Source organism: Sphaeramia orbicularis, chromosome 3 (assembly GCF_902148855.1).
Source record: "Sphaeramia orbicularis chromosome 3, fSphaOr1.1, whole genome shotgun sequence".
NCBI classification, from domain to species: Eukaryota; Metazoa; Chordata; class Actinopteri; order Kurtiformes; family Apogonidae; genus Sphaeramia; species Sphaeramia orbicularis.
Window position 1 is genome coordinate 49512819 of NC_043959.1, and position 17247 is coordinate 49530065.

The following is a 17247-nucleotide window of genomic DNA, read 5'->3' on the forward strand; positions in this document are numbered from 1 at the left end:
GTTTCTGAACAAACTGGGGGGATTCTACTCCGAGTTTTTGAGTCCAGTAGAAGGGAAAGTTGCTGCTTCGCTTGTTGCCTTCGCTGTAAAACCGGAAACTATCCAATTTTCAAAATATTACAAGTTTGATCTCATAAAAGTACGACTTTATTCTCATTAAATAATGACTTTATTCTCGTTAATCAATGACTATATTCTCATTAATTAACGACTTTATTCTCGTTAAATAATGACTTTTTTTTAAACTACGACTTTATTCTCATTAAATAACGACTTTATTCTCGTAGTGACAAGCATTTTTATTTTTCTTATGTGGCCTTAATACGCCGTCGTACAATCCGGCCCACTGCATGAATTTAAAATACAGAAATCACACAGAAGACATTAACAGTTGTGGGTCTCACTGTCTCTTGTCAAATTGTTTTGATAATAAGGTTTAAAACTATATTTTTCAGATGCCTGTTCCTAAATGTTTGGTGTCTTTATAGATCTACTGTGATCTGTAAGTTGTAATGTACATGTGTAAATGATAAGATGAGGCATAATATTATTAAAATTATACTTGTTTTCCCCAAGAAATTTCAGGTTGTTCATGGATGTGGAGGTTATGGTGGTGGTTTGTAAAAATGCAAACATTTTCATACTGTAATTTTTCTAGCACTAAAACTAAAAGAAAAATTACTTATAAGTTATTATGCAGTTATTTACTAATGACTTTGACATCCATGTGCTACAATATGGAGGCCAATCTTACAGAAATAAAACAGCACACTATCCAGTAGACCTTCTCATCCCATGTTTTTCTCTGTTTTATTATTTTCCACATTATAGATTAATATTGTAGACATTAAAAATATGAAAAAGGTGTGAATGATGTATCTTTTGTTGTCACCTTTTGCTTTGATTAGGGACAAGCATAAAAAGTAGATTAGTCAAAATAGTAACCACTTTTTTTTTTTTTTTAAGAGTGACTAATTTTTGTCAGTTGGGGGAAGAAGTTTCATGTTCTACTTCATACAAATATAGAAGTAATGTTTATAGTTCAGAAATATTCAACCTCCTCACCTCAAAATACAAGGGAGAATCAGAAGGTTCTCAAACAAATTTAATAGAGTTCATTTTATTAATTTATTTAACAGACCTCTGTGCTTTGAATTCCACAGGTCTAGCTACTCCGTTTGGAGGCCACTCAATTGAATTTTGCTCTCTGGGTCAAACTGGAAGATCCAAGTTTCATCCCCAGTGACACAGCGCTTATCTAAGAAGTTTATGACTCTGCCTCACTGTGATGAGGATGAAAAATAATGATAAATGACAACAAACCTCATTAAGGAACAAAAAACCATTTATTGATAGATATTTGAGCAATTTCGACAACAGAAGTTGACAACTTTGAAGTTGAAATGAATGAGGTGACTTTTATTCAGCCCCTTGTTTCAGTACTTAGTGGAGCTTCTTATAGCTTTTATAACCTCTAACAAACATTTTCAGTTAGTGCTGAAAACTTTCTCTCACCTCTAGATCACAATCTTTACTCGTTCTTCACATGCAAAAGCCTGTAGCTCTGTGATGTTCACCCACTTTTTTGTACTTATTATTAATAAACTGGTTTCGGTGGAAGGCATGTGTTACTGATGACTTCATGACTGATCTGCTTAAACTGTTTGATTATCCAACTTAAAGCGTCCCCATCTTTGAAGACAGCTCTGTACACTCAGCTTCATGAAATTATTCACCGATATACCATCCCATCTGGTTTGTCCTTCGTTTGACCAACCCACAGTCACCTAAAACAGTTTTCCAACAGTCTTGAAGGGTTCCCAGAGGTGCTGAGCTCTTGTTTGGCATGTTTGTCCAACTCATGATTGTAGAAGCCAGGTCATGTGACACAGCACTCCATCACTATTCTTCTTGGTCGACCTCCTCACAGTGTTTGTGGTCACTGTCCCATTGAAGAACAAGTGATGGTTTCATGATGCTACCACTGCCATGCTGGTTAACTGTGCCTTCAATTTTGTGTAAATCACTTAGTGTCACAGGCAAAGCCCCCCTGACCATCACACTTCATACCTCCATGCTTCACGGTTGAAAACCACACATGTAGAAATTATCTGCTAACCTCCTCTGCGTCCAACACACATGGCAGGTGGAACCAAAAATCTCAAATTTTGACTCATCTGACCTAAGTACTTTCCTGGCCCAAGCATTTTTCTTTTTGTTCTTCCTCTGTAGTGGCTTCAACCATAAAGGCCTCCACACAGTCTCCCCTCAACAGGTGACATTACTGTACTTGTACTTGAAACTAAGATGCTTTAATTTGCTGTTTCTTAGGCTGGTAACTCCAAGGAACCTCTGCAACAAGGGTGACTTTAGGTCTTGGTCTTTCCCGGGGCAGTCCTCATGAGAGCCAGTCCCTTCCTGGTGTTTGGTTCTTCAACTATACTTAGTCTGGTTCTTGGACTGGTCCTGGATAGTAATTACATGATACATAGCTACAGGCATCTGAAACCTCAGGGCAGGTACATGCTTTGTTATCAAGTGGTCTTATGATCTGAATCAAACTGCCATGTGTCCCAGAAAATTGGAAATGTTTTACAATGCTGGGGGAAAAAAATGAAGATGGGTTGTTTTACACAGTTACAGCCCTCTATTAAATATTAACCCCAACTAAATAAACGAGGCAGGAACTAAACTGACTTTTTCAGGTTCAATTACCAGCAAGTATTGATCTGATACCACCATTCAATCAAAGCAATTATCACTGTGTGGGAGAGACTGAATTCATTGTTATGTGTAAAGCAACAGGCTTCACTTTAAACATTTCTCTTTGTAAAACAAAATGCAACAAATAAATCTATTACACCATGTGGTATATTGTTGGTCAGTAAGCCCTGTAAAATCCCTCCCTTTTTGCTTTAAGAGGTTGATTTCGCTACAGACTTATTTTGTAAAACAATAAGATAACGTAGTGATTTACATAGTTTATTGGTGATTATTGGATTTTATGTTGGGATATCACTCTTTCATGTTAATGCATTGGTAACTGATCAGCCAATCAATATCCAATCCATGTTTGGGTCAGTACAACACTAATATATTTCATACCAATGTCCCAACAGTGAATCACTTAGATATACAATTAAATATAGGGCAAACATTGGTGTAAGAAAACACTCATGGCCATACATTCCCTTAGCTTTTTTAATATGTTGTTGTATATATAGATGATTTATCCATACACCAACCAAAAGCTTGAGACCTTCACGATAAGTCCAATTGTACATGCTTCCATGATGTATGCAATTGTACTTGCAGTGCTCACAAACACATGTCCTGTAGCCATACTGAACACCAAGAGCATTCTCATTTGTCCTGAAATCAATGTTTCCAAGATGCCCACTGATCCACTCTGTCACCAGATGCATGACAACCAACTATTACACAAGTCGCTTGCAAAGTAACAAAGTTACAGCTGTTTTCACTTTAAATAGTCTTCAATTTAAAAAATTTGCAGTCTGATACAGAAGGCTAGGAGACCTGAACAATATGAAAGTGCTAGTCATTAATTTACAGAGATCAGGCATCACATAGTGCTATGAAGTATCCAATATGCTACATATGAATACAGCTGTTGACACCTTACAAATGCCTCTGATCGTTTTTCAAGGTTACTTGAAAAATCAATAACCTTGGCTCATATGTACATAAACATGAGTGTTTGTTTATGCAGAAAATAATGTAGATATCACCACTACCAGAGGTATAATCTTATTATGGCCATAAGGCCTGAACAGTGATAATGAAATATTTAGTCCCATTATCAAATTCTGATAACTGTTAATCCCCCAATTTTGTTGAAGTGGGAAAAAAAAATGAAAGAGTTGCCGTCATGGTATCCCCTCCACACTGGACTCCAAAAGACAACGTTGTTCAGAGCTTCTCTTGCATCGTGCTCAAGTTCTTGGTTTGTTTTCCCCAGCCATTGGTTGCATTTTGGTTGCTTTCCCACGTCTTCTGGTGCGATTTCCCATTTAACAGATTGAAGAATGACTGAGAAGAACCAGTTCTGGAACCACTACTTAAGGGAACAACACAAGCTTTTTTTCACTTCACTACAATCAGTCACAGAGTAATAAAAAGTAGAACGGATGACTCAATTCATTCCTGGAGCAATGCCTCCAAAGTTGAAAGTATCTGGCACCTCTTGTGTTTCGAATTTGTACCCGCCGTGTTTCTCGATCATTTTGGATTCTGTAATTGGACAATGAAATCAAACCGTTAATATCTCAGAAACGGGAGAAAAGGGATTTTCCCAAGTTTTTGGGGGATAGCTGCTTCTAAATGTACATGAATGACTATTATAGCACTTCAAGTTTTCAGGTAAGTGCTGACATGAGAAGTCCATTAAATTAAAAAAGGGTGAGAACCTGTGCTGAACTAAATGAGACTGTAGTCCAGTAGTAGCTCCTACTCACCATGTGCTGCCCGTCTCTGGTCTGCAAGTGTGCCGATGTCCTGAAGCTGTTTGCCCTGTTCCTCATCGAGGACTTGTGTTAGTGCCTGGTACCATGCTGGGTCACGGGTCTGGATATCTGCATTAAAAGTAAAGTTGGAGGTGATTAATGCACATCAGGGTTATTTATTCATTGTTTGTTACTGTTCATTTGTTGCCTTACTCTGAAGTATGGCTTTGAAGATTTGATACTCGTCCACCACGTTTTCTTCGTCATCTACTGCTGTAGTGTAACCCTCAAGCGCCGTCTCCTCGGCGTCGTCCTCCTCCCAGTCTTCATCGTCTCCGTCCTCTCCTGCCTGCTTCGCCAGCATCTCCAGATACTCCTGCCCCTCTTCATCAATGTCATCCTCATCACTGCCCAGCTCCGCTACATTCATGCAAAGCAGCAACATGTAACAATCTGTCTCTTTCCAGAGTAATGGGAAGATGATAAAACATAAGTACGTCAAAACAATTCTCTTACCATTGTCATCATCCTCCTCCCCATCTTCATCATCGTCATCTTCCTCATTCTCATGCTCTGCTCGGCAAGCGTACGCCCTCTTGAGGCCGCTGAAGAGTAGGATGGCTGCTGGAAGAAGCTGACCGGCCACCTGATTAACAGCCTGAGGCCTGTGATCGAGGTCAATCAGGGCACAAAGTCCAAGAATGCACATTTTTCTGTCATGAAGTCTGTAAATGAAAGAGTAAAAAATACTTAGAAACAGATAACAGCATCTCCTTTGAGAAAAGTCACATGACAGTCACACACAATCAAATCAGTATAGTTTACACCCAACAGTTCTGTATCTTTAAAGTTATCAAACTGAAATGTAATTGTTGCTTTAAGTGTCATCAGATTTGGAAAAGTATGCACGTTTTAGAAGATGGACAAAAAACATACTATACTTGCAATTTGTCAAAAGTCTCATGAAACTTGTCTTACCCAAGGAAGCAATCAACATCTTTGAGCCACTGGGTTATGAAGTGGTTAGTGATTGGCTCAGTGTTGTTGGGAAAACGCAGATTCTCCAACGTGTTGAGGAGAAGAGGGGGGCTGTAGTAAAGTGCGGCTATGGCCACCTGCAGACACATAGTCCTCAGCTCGCTGGTCTTCACCTCCCGTGTCAAACGCTCCAGCGCAGCAGCCACAAACAAGGGCACAACCTGCAATGACAGCAGGTTCAAGTTTCTGGTTACCTCAAGGGTAGGGGCCACAGCTTCTAAATGAAGCCAATGTGGAAGTATAGCAAATATCTAACACTCATGACTGCCACTGTGGCTGGTTCAAAAAGGCCCTGGCTCCCACAGAAGTATATACTTTTTATTTTAAGTCACCAAGAAAGTCTCATTGGGCTTTAAAATATAATTTTAAGTAAATTAATCTCTTTCCCCTTTGTTGTTTAACACTTATCCTCACCAGACTTGTGAAAGAAATCCTGAAACATTAACTCTACCAACAGCCCAGAGCCAACCATTACGGGGGAAAAGTGACTTTTCTTGTTAGTTTTGATGCTCTCTCCTCAGATTCTAGAGCAATTTAGTTTATGTGGACCCAAAATGGCTTGGGTACTGCACCCAAGAGTTGGAATGGTAGGAAAAACCCTGATTTAGTTTCAGGTTGGAGTGAAAGTCTTCATCCATCTTGTAGATGTATAATTAATAAAAACTCTGAAAAAGTATATATACAGGGTGTCCCATAAGTCTCCATACATAGGAGACATAATACATTCCATACATATATGGTTCTAACATGTATTTCTTTATATTTCTTTTTTATAGTTCTTCAGCAGTGGAGGACACGCATTGAAATGTGTTCCCGACAAAATGTCAGTCATATAGAGCATATTATATAAATAAAAATGGTTCATGTCAAGAAACATTTATTTTTCCTATGTATGGAGACTTATGGGACACCCTGTATATATTTTTGGAATTTTTATTAGTTATACATAGAACTAGTTACAAAATTAAAAATATTTTCTAGCCAACTTGAATCTCACCCTTAGCAAATACAACTAACCAATATTACAAAACTTGCTAAAACCAGCACTAAAATTAAGGTTTATAAAATTAACAAAAACCGTAAAATTTAGCTTAATTAGCTTACTTAGTTCAACTAACAAGAACCAATGAAAAATGCAAAATATTGAAAAACTTGTTGTCAATGAGGATCAGAGTCTGTTATAAACACTTCACCTGGTCAATGCCACGGCCTTTGCACTGCAGAATGATCACCTCCAACAGCTTGGCTGCATGGCACTCTGGGTCTTCGCCTGGATCACCCGTTAGGACCTGTGTGAAGAACCATGTAGGGTCAACAACCTAATACATAGTGATCATAACAATGATCTTGGCTTTCATATAGTCAAGTTTTACCTTCTTGCACATGCTATAGATGATCTCCAGATATTTGGTATCAGAGAGAAGGGTGTCTGTATCAACGGTGACATAGTTGTGAAGAAGAGGCATCATGTCTGAAATAAATAAAACATTTACACAACTATCAGATCTCAGTAACTGTTTTTGCTGACAATCTCGGCATCTATTTCTGTCCTAATGCAAACTTTGATTTAGAATGTCAACTCAATCTGGGTTTCAACAAATGAAAAGTTATGAATGGAAGAGGCTGAAGATAACCATAAATGAAAGATCTACTCCATGTCCCTAGAAACTGGTCAATTTTTAAACATAGGTGATATCATGTTAGCCCACAAACCACAGTGACACACTAGCTTGGCACAGTTGTCATTTTTCTAGAGTATTATCAGCGCAAATACTTTTCCAAAAAAAAAAAAAAAAAAATTAAGAAGTGAGAGTGAGGAAAGAGGAGTCTCTAGTTTTAACTCCAAATACTTGTTCAAAGACAAGCACAGACCTGTGAAGTAGTCAAATCCATCCTGCTGGAAGACTTCGTACACCAGTGGAAGGAGCTGCCACATCTGTGGCGACACCTGCTGGCAAGTCAGGCTGTGAGCCAGTGACAGGATCTCCTCATAAAACTCTGGAAAAACAACAAGACGGAGCGAATGATGAGTCACCGGAAGTAAATAAATAGAGTTTGCATTTACAGACCATGTCTTACGTAGGCAGACAATAAGGGTTAGAACCTGCATGATAGTGGAATGTAGTAACACAGGAAGGATCAGTCTTGCTTACCAAGTACATGTTGTTGCAGCACAGTGCCAATCACCTGCAGGCAGATGCCCTCCAACTGCTGTGTGATCTGGAAAAGTTCAAAGGACAAGAGTGAGAAGATAAAGGTGGAAGGGTGGTTTGTTAAATTCAAATCTCTTGGGCGCTTGATTCAATATGTGTGATGAGAGTGGCGATTCTTATTCAGCATATGCCCTCTGTAAAATCATGAGCAGCTTGTTTTCATTTCCCCTGAGCCTTCATTTAAAAAAGCTGGTGAGGAAGAAAAGTTTACCATAACCCACGTGTTATGTTATAATTGTATAAAGGCTCAATATAATACACCAAAATACAGACTTGATAGAGATCTCACTGCAATTTTTCTACTACGTTTGCAATGAAAACAAATCAATGAAGCTAGTCATTACTCAATTGACTTTTGTCGTGTGTCAATACAGTAAATTCACACTTTTTGGGGGATTTTTTGGGATAAAGTGCCACATGAAGTGATGGCTGAACCAAAAACCACAGAGCTGTTGTGCAATCACAGTTCCTCTCTAGAAAGAAATCCTGGATCAAATCTAATAGTTCTGTGGTTTCACGCGCTCCTGTGTTTCGGCAGACATGGTGGCAGCCTGCCCCAGCGCTATTTCTAGCATCTGCCTCAGCCTCTGAGTCATTTTGAACATGGTGAGAACAGAGCGTGTTCCCAAGAGTTGGTGGGTGGCTCAAGTGTGTTGGCAGGAGCGTTACAGCAGACCAGAGCCGCTTCTGCAGAGGAAGTGGCACCGAGATGACTGATCAGCCGGAGACTGTGTGTGTGTGTGTGAGTGTGTGTGTGTGTGTGTGTGTGTGTCATGCTTAGTGACTATGCTGCTAACCTCTTTGTGATCCTCCACTACACTTAACAGTGTATCAATAGTGTTGAGGATGCCCATAGCCGTCACAGCCTTGTCATCTCCTCCCTCCTCATCAGGCCCCGTCTGAATCACCTGGTTGAACGTCATAGCCTGTCAAGAGCAAACAGAGAGGCCATTATAATCATGTCTGTGGACTGCTGACTCAACTGTGCAACTCACAGCACTGTGCAAAAACTAAGTTGAAGATAATTAATGTGCACATTGTTAAAGACTCAAAGTTTAAGACGGCACATAATCGTTTGCCGCTACACATTACATTTCAACATTTCAGGCTGCCATTTCATTTTTTGAAGGGTCTCCAATTACAGATTCAACAAATCAGGGTGGACAAAGTTTACCGACATAATGACATCATAATGCCTAAATGAGGATCTCAACTCTTTACTGACTTCACTCACCAAGTGCTGCGTCATCTCCACTGCAATTGGAGTGACTTCCTCACTGTATTCACAGATCATTTTCTGTATGACATTGGTGAGGTCGTCATTCTCCGTCTCTCTGACAATGTGCAGAAGTGCCTGCATCACTGGCCGGATGAAGGGGGTGATGTATTCTTTGGCTAAAGAGCCCAGACATAAGATCAGACACTTACAGAAACAGTTCAGATTTTCATTTGATCAAACAAGTAAGCTGGATTTTGTGCTCACCTTTCTCCTGGTTGCTGATGAGAACCTGCAGGGCAATAGCAGCCTCCACCTTGACTGGCATTTCATTGTCATTGATTAGACAAAGGCGGGTCAGCTCCAGGGCCGTCTGCAGGTTCTGGTCACTTTTGAACTTCACTTCGCAGAAGTAATGCAGCACCCAGCAGGCCTATGTAAAAACAAAAAGGCTGAGGAACTAGCAGAATTTCTTATAACTCAAAACAAAAGGGCTATTTATCATGTCAATGTAAGAAGCTAGTGATATTTCAAAGAGACTAGTGTTAGATTATCCTTTTGGGACATTAGCACTTACTCTAGCTCTCATGTAGCCCAGTTCACTGCGGAACAGGGGGAAGACGTGATTCTGCAGCATGAACTCCATCTGATCTTTGTAAATCTTTTTCTGTATAGAAAAAGGATCACAAAAGGTGAATGAGTATACTTTAACTCATACATTGTAAATTTTTTTTTTTTTTTTTTGTTACAAGAAAGGGATTGCCTTAGTTGGTAAATGACTGAAATATGTTAATACTAAAGCACAATTAAAAAAAAAAATCCTTCCAGGCAATTAATTAAGAGTTGTTTACCTTCAGTAGGATTTCAGCCAAAGATCCAATCATGTGGAGGGCACCATCCTTTTTCCTTGGGTCAGAGGCAGGGTCAGTAAGAATCTGGTAGCAGAAGCCCATAGTCTTTTGCAGCACCTAAAAAAGAAAACAAAAAGATGAACACCACATTAGATTGTGAACCTAGCAATACAAAAATGCAACCATTAAGCTTGAAATCAAATCACACCTCTTTCCTCTTGTTACAGGCGGTAAAGAGGAGTGTCTGGGCTGCTGTTGTGGGCGATATGAAGTCCTCAAATACATCTAAAGGGGACAAAAGTTCCAAGTAATGGTTAGCTGATGTACAGGATTCTGTTTTTAAGATAAGCGTCTAGTTCAATTTCTGCGTACCAAATTTCATGCGAATGTACTCGTATGGATCCTCCTGCCACAACTCCTCATCACTGTCTGTGTAACACATGAGCGGGAAAACAACATCCTGAATGATGCCCTGTAAGACACAAACGGCCCAGTCAGTGTATGGCAATGGATCACATAACATTTTGAAGATAAAAGTGAAAATGTCAGTTTCTGAAAATCTTCCAATAGTTGGCACTAAGATGTATTTTTAGTGCAAATATAACAGCATCAAATGTGCAAAATGCTATGACTAATGAAATCAGTTTCCAATACCTGGATGTGTGGTTTGAGGTTCTTCCACGTCAGAGCATGTGCAATGCCCTGGTTGATGTAGTTGAGCGTCTGCTGGAGTACTCTGGGAGCCACATATTGCTTTTCCTTGTACTGGTATAAGACTTTCAGAAGCACCTACAGAGCAAGTGAATAAAGATGTATTCAGCTTGTGAGGTCCACTCCAAAAGCACACATTTGAGTTTGACAGGTGGGCTACATTTGTCTGCATCAATCCATGTTAGGTTCCTACCTGCTGTGCAGGGACTGCATATTCCTTGAGGAAAAGTTCAGCAAACTCTGCGTACTCTTTGGTTGTGTTTCCTGGACTTCCATATCTACAAAGAGGGTATATTAAAATTAACGGCACTTATCTATGTTGGTATTATTTATTAAACAACAGAGGGAAGAGTTATCTGCTTTTTACCTCTCAAACAGCCGAGCCAAGATGTGAAGGGCCCACTTCTTGCACTTCCACCACGGCAACTCAGGCCTCTCATCTTCATCTATCTGCATTGTCTCCTATACCGATAAAATGAACACAGTCAGCATTTGATGAACTAAAACACCCATAGCTCAAATGAACTATTCTTAAAGCAACTTTGGACTATTAATTACTAAAATGATTTTTGTGTCCGCACCGGAGGCACATCTCTATCCACTACTGTCTTGAGGATCTCCATCCATTCTGTCAGGTTCTGTCTATTGATGAGTTCGAGGGGAAGATTGTACTGTGGAGACAATCATAAAGTTAAAAAAGGAAACACAAAAACAACATTAAGTCTCACTCCAACCTGACTATATTTATAGATATATGGATTTCCATTTTAGCTTTAGACATTAAACATTCTGGTCAGTTTCCACAGCTAAAGGAAAACAGCCTGAGTGTTGTAATAATACCTGGAAGAGAGCATAGAGGATTTTGAAGATCTGTTTCTGGATCAGGACAGAGTCACTGGAGTGGTCAGGGAGCAGCTGGATGAAGCGCTCTTTCAGCATGGGCATGAAGATGTGCATGGCAGCCACCAGAGGCTGACGTTCTTCAGGTTTCTTATATCTGCGCAACACAAAAGTTACATCAGCCATATGAGACACATTAAGTAAAAGTGTTTTCATGTTTCATAAATTACTGTAAGATTAAGATTGTGAACCTTTGACTTACTCATAGTTTTTGACCAGCTGGTAAAGGCAAAGCAAGATTCCTAGCCATCCTGCACTGTTGTCTGACTGCAGGTAGAAGCCAATCTTGTCCACAATGGTCGTCCACTTGCCGGGGTAGTCATGCTTGATCATGTGATGGATACATGTTGTCAACTGAACCCTGACGTGTCAAAAGGAAAGTAGTGGAAGAACATAAAAAGTCATCAAAAACACATGAGACAATTGGATTAAAAACAAAATCTTCTCATTGCTGTGTGGGTGTGTGGTTACCTGATGCGCTCAGGTGAATGGATGATGGCCTCCACTATGTTGTCTCGAATAAACTGCCTGTCCTCGTCAGGGATGTTATTGATGATGGGTGTCTCTGTGCCTGAACCGTCTCCATCACTCCAGTGCTGGGTTATCATGTTCTTAAGGTAAATTACACCTATGCAGGAAAAAAAACCACAGGACTCTTAAAAAAATATAAGTCTTTATGCAGTATTTTAAAGCAGGTCAGTATTTTTCTTGACTTTGCTATAGTGAAAGGATCTCACACAGAAATTTATAATATTAATTGTCATTGGTGATCCCACTATTGGTGACTGCCTTAAATCATCGACAGTTTCCAACACAGCAATGTGATTTCAGGGTTTATGAAATCTACTACACTAAAATAAACCCTTCCTTCAGTAGTTAAGATGTTCTGAATGTGGCACAAGGGTGTCAGTTGGGTTCACTTCCACAGTGTGGGGGCCCCATTTTCGCAGAGAGCTGTATCTGATGGAGTGGAGGAGTGAGGGCTGGGAGGTGTACGTCAGACTGCTGACACAAATGTCTACACCGCTAGCGAGGCAATCATAATCCAGCCTATCAACGCTGACAACGCATAAAGCCCCCTGTCCCTCCGCCTATGACCACCTCTTTACACCACCGCCCCACAGCACTGTAAAGCCACAACTAAAACGCAGTCAAATAGATCTGAAAGCAGAAATGTTACTTCTAGTTGAAGTTTCATAAAAGTGGTAATGTTACCAACTTTGCACAATATTTTCATTGGAAAAAGCTTGTATCTTCTACAAAATTTGGAAATGCCGAATGAAGACTGGTCACATGAAAAACAATTCAGGTTAAAAAATACTTGTGAATGAAATGAGAATTAAATTTTATTTTAGTGTCAAAAAAGTTACTTTAAAAAGTTACCTAATGTTTAGTACATTATTGTTTTTTGATGAAGTAGTTCATGAAAATTATGTAATAACTGATAACTGTCAATCTAAATGACTGTGAAAAGCAGAATGATTGACTCCACAGTAATTACAGCATTTTTAGACTGAACTTGTCTACCAAGACTAGAATTGGCCACAGTACAATGCAGTTCTTTCAATACAGTAGACGACATCACTTGTGATATCTTTCTGACAGCTTCTGTAGAGTTTGATAAAGCTGCTTTTATCTACTTTGCACTGAAGACAGACATTTTTTTCTACAGCAGGAAATGCCATTTGTTGCACTGAGTCCCGGATCTTTAAAAACAAAATAACACCTTAATTGTTTTCTGTGCTCATAAATTTGGATGTAGATTCATTCAGAACTATCTGTGCATGTTCTGTAACAGATTTTTTTTTTTGCCTAAAAAATTGATTTTGCCCTTCACGAACACCTTCTGCCTAGAGCAACATTCAACTAAAGCACAACAGGCTATATTTAACCAACTCCACGTCTGCTGCACTTCAGTGTGGCACTTCAGCTTCACAAAAACACAAATGTGAATCATGTATTACTGCTAAATTATTTTTTAACCATTACATAAATGACCCGATTACCTTGGGATACGGGAGATTATCTCATCTATTCAGTGCAATCTAACAAAATTGGAGTCAGATGCTCAATGATATGCCAAGTCACATAGTAATAGAGGGTCTCAATGTCCTTATGTGCACCCACTAAGTCAACTCAGTACTTTGAACTTAACCTTCAGTTTCAAGACTCAAACAGCAACTCTGAAAATTAAGAGACCAATAAATTCCCTAATTAGTTTCAACCTACTTGAATGTTAAAGTAGGTGTAAGTACAATATCCAAGTATAAAAATAGTGTGTGTGGCAGTACATCTTGACTTACCTGCTTGCCTGACAGGCAAATCGAGCTGTTCAGACATGGTGACACGCAGCAGAGTGGACACAAAGTTTACCTGGGTGTGACCCTGCAAATCAAAATCAAAAGGAATTCAGTTTCAACCAGTTGTAAACACTGAAACAAAGTAAAAAAAAAAAATCTTCATGGAGGATGTCATTGTTGTTCTGTGCACACCTGACAACACAGAAAGACAGGACTACTTGGTATAAAGCCTTTATCTAGCTGAAAATGTTCATTTACTAATGGTCACAGCATTAAAACACAACTATCATGATTCATGAACGTACATACAGTTTGCTGCCTTCAAATTAAATCTACGAGGTTGTATTTTTGGACTTGCAGGTTACAGCACAGAACAAAAGTCTGACATTTTCCAATCATCACCATAAATTACAGAAAAAACAGAAAAAAAAAGCCAAACACAGCATTTAGTAGTTAATGGGAGTATTCTCATTAGATCTGTAAATCTACACCAACTGAAAAGTATTCATTCTAACAAAAGAAGAAACATGCAGATCACTATTTTTGTACCTGCAAGTAATTAATTTAAAATGCATATAATTCCGGGTTACAACAACCACCTAAAGAATACTATCATTAGATTAGGTTAGTCTTCATATACTTATGATATAAAAAGATATAGAATAGTCATGGGCTCAACTATTCATTTATAACATTCTTTGGCGCGTTGTTAGCCCTTATTCCATGACTACACAAATCTTCCATAAATAAGACTATAAGTTGATGACTAATCAAAACATTGCATTTAGAAACCATGCACAACAGAATCACTTCATCCTCCAGAGAAGGACAATACAATAACTCCAGCCGGCTGCAAGTGAAGTCATTCCAACTAAGCCATTCAACTGAGCCATCACTCTACTGATGCTGATATGAGTGTTTAAATCATATTTTTAACAAGAAAAGGAAAAAAGAAACTCAAGCCCCCTTCCACTGCCAAAAGTAAGTTCAGGAGGAGACTCATTTGATTGGTCACTAACGTACAAACAACTCCTCAAATGCAATGATTCAAGCTAAAGTCATACAGTAGAGGTTTAATGTTCGACAAATGCCATCCATTTAAAAATCAAAGTACTATTAATTTATAAATGTAGGGATGTACAAGAAATGGGTTTGTTTATATTATCCCCCATTATTCACATCACGCAATAAATTCAGCAACACTCTGGGGTTCATGTGCATTTCATCTTCACCAAAACAGCAGGTGAACCCAAAAGTCTTCACAGACCTTCACTGGAAATGTGTTCGATTAATGTCATCAGCCCATTTTGTCTGATGTAGACTTCTTTGTCTGATGAAAAACACTGACTATATAGAAAGTCTCATGCAAATGTATTTCTTACATTTTAAGAACGTGACTCACAAATTCAAGTTAATCATGCAAGTCTCAGATTTAGCAGTTCGGTATCTTCTGAGTCGTTTTCATCCATGTATGAGTAAACAACATGGGAGCTAGTGCGGCTAGTGTCTTCACAAAGACATACCTGATAGTCTAAAGCTGGAGACAGTGAGCCGTGCTAACGTGTAATTCATTTTATCGATATGTGCCCTATATATTCGTAACGTAACTAGTAACATGGAATGACCAATAGCGTATGACAGCAACAACCGAGTTGATGTCTTTCTTATTCCGTTGTGAAAAATGTCATCACTCTTGGGCTTGTCACAGTGACACGTGAGCAGGAGCTACATAGCGGGGCTATGGCAGCTCATCCAACAAGTAGCCAAGTTAGCTAGCTACGGTTAGCCACACAACTAGACATCAGTTATCCTACTGCCAAATACGGCAACGAGCACCTGTCCGTCAACCATTTATTTTTCCGTGTGGTTTAATGCGCCAGTAATAATACAATAAGTTCGCAAAAGCCCGGTAATCAGTCTGAAAAACTGTGTGCGACGTGCTAACAATTACCGTTTTCTCTCCAGTAGGGTTAGCTTGTTTAGCATTAGCGACACAGCTGGCTCAAGATGAAGCTAACGTTGGCGTTGGTAACTGGAAAATGAGTTTGTACTGAGAATAAAAGAAACACCTTTAAATTAAACCCAGCAGCTGTACTTTAATAATGGGAATAACGACGTATAAGCAGTATACGTGTCGAGCAGCGGAATTTAGCCCATAATCTGTGAGGGTAATGATAGCAGAGCCCACTCTGCGTGATCGCACCATCTTGATGTTATGAGCGGCCGAGGCCCGATCCGAGACCGCGCCACCACAACTGCCATCATAAACTGACAACTTTTACCTCGTTCAGCTGTCTCTCCGCGGCCTCCCGCAGATTGGGGTCCATCGTTCCCCGAAGGGCCTCGACCAAAGACTCGGGATCCATTTCGAAAAGTCTGTTTACGGCTCGGATTTTAATATTTCAGAGGTCTGTCAATTCCCAGTCACTGCGCACATGGACGCACGGCTCTCCGGTTACCCGGCGCGAAAGGAAGCAGTGAATGAAGTACCCGGATAGATCAGCGCCAAACTTGAGCAACACGAGCATCCGGCTGACTTTACACGCCCATGGGAAATGTAGTTTTCCTGCATGTTTTCAATGTTGTTATTGTCATTGTGTGCTATTAAAAGGTGGCAGGAAGACGGAGAATAACCGTGGTTGCAATTAGGTTTACTTAAAAAATAATTACATGTGGTATATGTAAGTAAAGGAATGTTTTATTTCTTACAAATTAACAGATTTAATAGTTTCAGTTCACCTTTAGACTATAGAAACTCCAATCAATACTGAGACACATCAAGTCGGGGTAGGGGAAAATTTTAAGAATCAAGAACATTCTGTTGTTTTTTATTAATGCACTAATTTATGCCCTTTCAGCAGCAGTTTATGGCAGGTATGCATATTAATGTGAAGGAAAACACAAAATTCAGGCAATGTTTCAAATTACCTGTTGCATTTAATTATAATATATTGAAAAATAGACTTTCATTCTTCCATTCATTATCATGATGTTTAATATTACTCTTGCTGAGCCACATATAGATATCATTTACTCCTCTGTCCTCTTTTGTACCTTGAAGAAACCTGTTTAAACATGTAAATGACTTGATGTAGAATGTAAATATTTTATAAACACTTGAACTTATTAAAATATTATGCTAATTTATATGACCTTCTACACATTCAAACAAATTAAACATGTGCTTTGGAGTTATTTTAAGAATATTAAAGCAGACTGACAGCCTGCAGACAGTTTTGGCCATTATCATTTAGAATAATAATCAGAACTATTAGAGTATATAATGAAATCTTATGAATCAAATTAGAATTCCAGTGTTTCCACTTTCATGTTTTTGTTGTGCTAAGTGCACATTGTAAATATTGACAAGGTTGTGCACCTGTGGGCAATAGACAAAATGTGATTTTTTGTGTTTCTTTTAATTATAATATATTTATGATTCCGTGGGGCATTTGTCTGAAACCCTAGTGTTTTATATTTAATGATATAAAGTCATAGGTTTTACATGATAATCAAACCTCTGTCATAGCTGACAACAGGATCTGAGCACCATGT

The 17247-nt window shown here is 39.0% G+C and overlaps 1 protein-coding gene across 1 annotated transcript; it reads right to left on the reverse strand.

Moving 5' to 3' along the window:
- Window positions 1-2969: 2969 nt before the first annotated feature.
- ipo7 (importin 7) lies at window positions 2970-16173 on the reverse strand. The gene is made up of 25 exons (XM_030130813.1): window positions 15975-16173; window positions 13696-13777; window positions 11864-12020; window positions 11595-11753; window positions 11333-11489; window positions 11074-11163; window positions 10860-10954; window positions 10686-10770; window positions 10436-10570; window positions 10154-10253; window positions 9990-10066; window positions 9782-9898; window positions 9508-9597; window positions 9198-9363; window positions 8949-9109; window positions 8512-8640; window positions 7655-7721; window positions 7374-7499; window positions 6875-6972; window positions 6695-6790; window positions 5442-5662; window positions 4980-5188; window positions 4677-4883; window positions 4476-4592; window positions 2970-4251 (listed from the first exon to the last, which is right to left on the reverse strand). The coding sequence occupies exons 1-25, from the start codon at window positions 16056-16058 to the stop codon at window positions 4154-4156; spliced, it is 3123 nt and encodes a 1040-aa protein (XP_029986673.1). The 5' UTR covers window positions 16059-16173; the 3' UTR covers window positions 2970-4153.
- Window positions 16174-17247: the final 1074 nt, after the last annotated feature.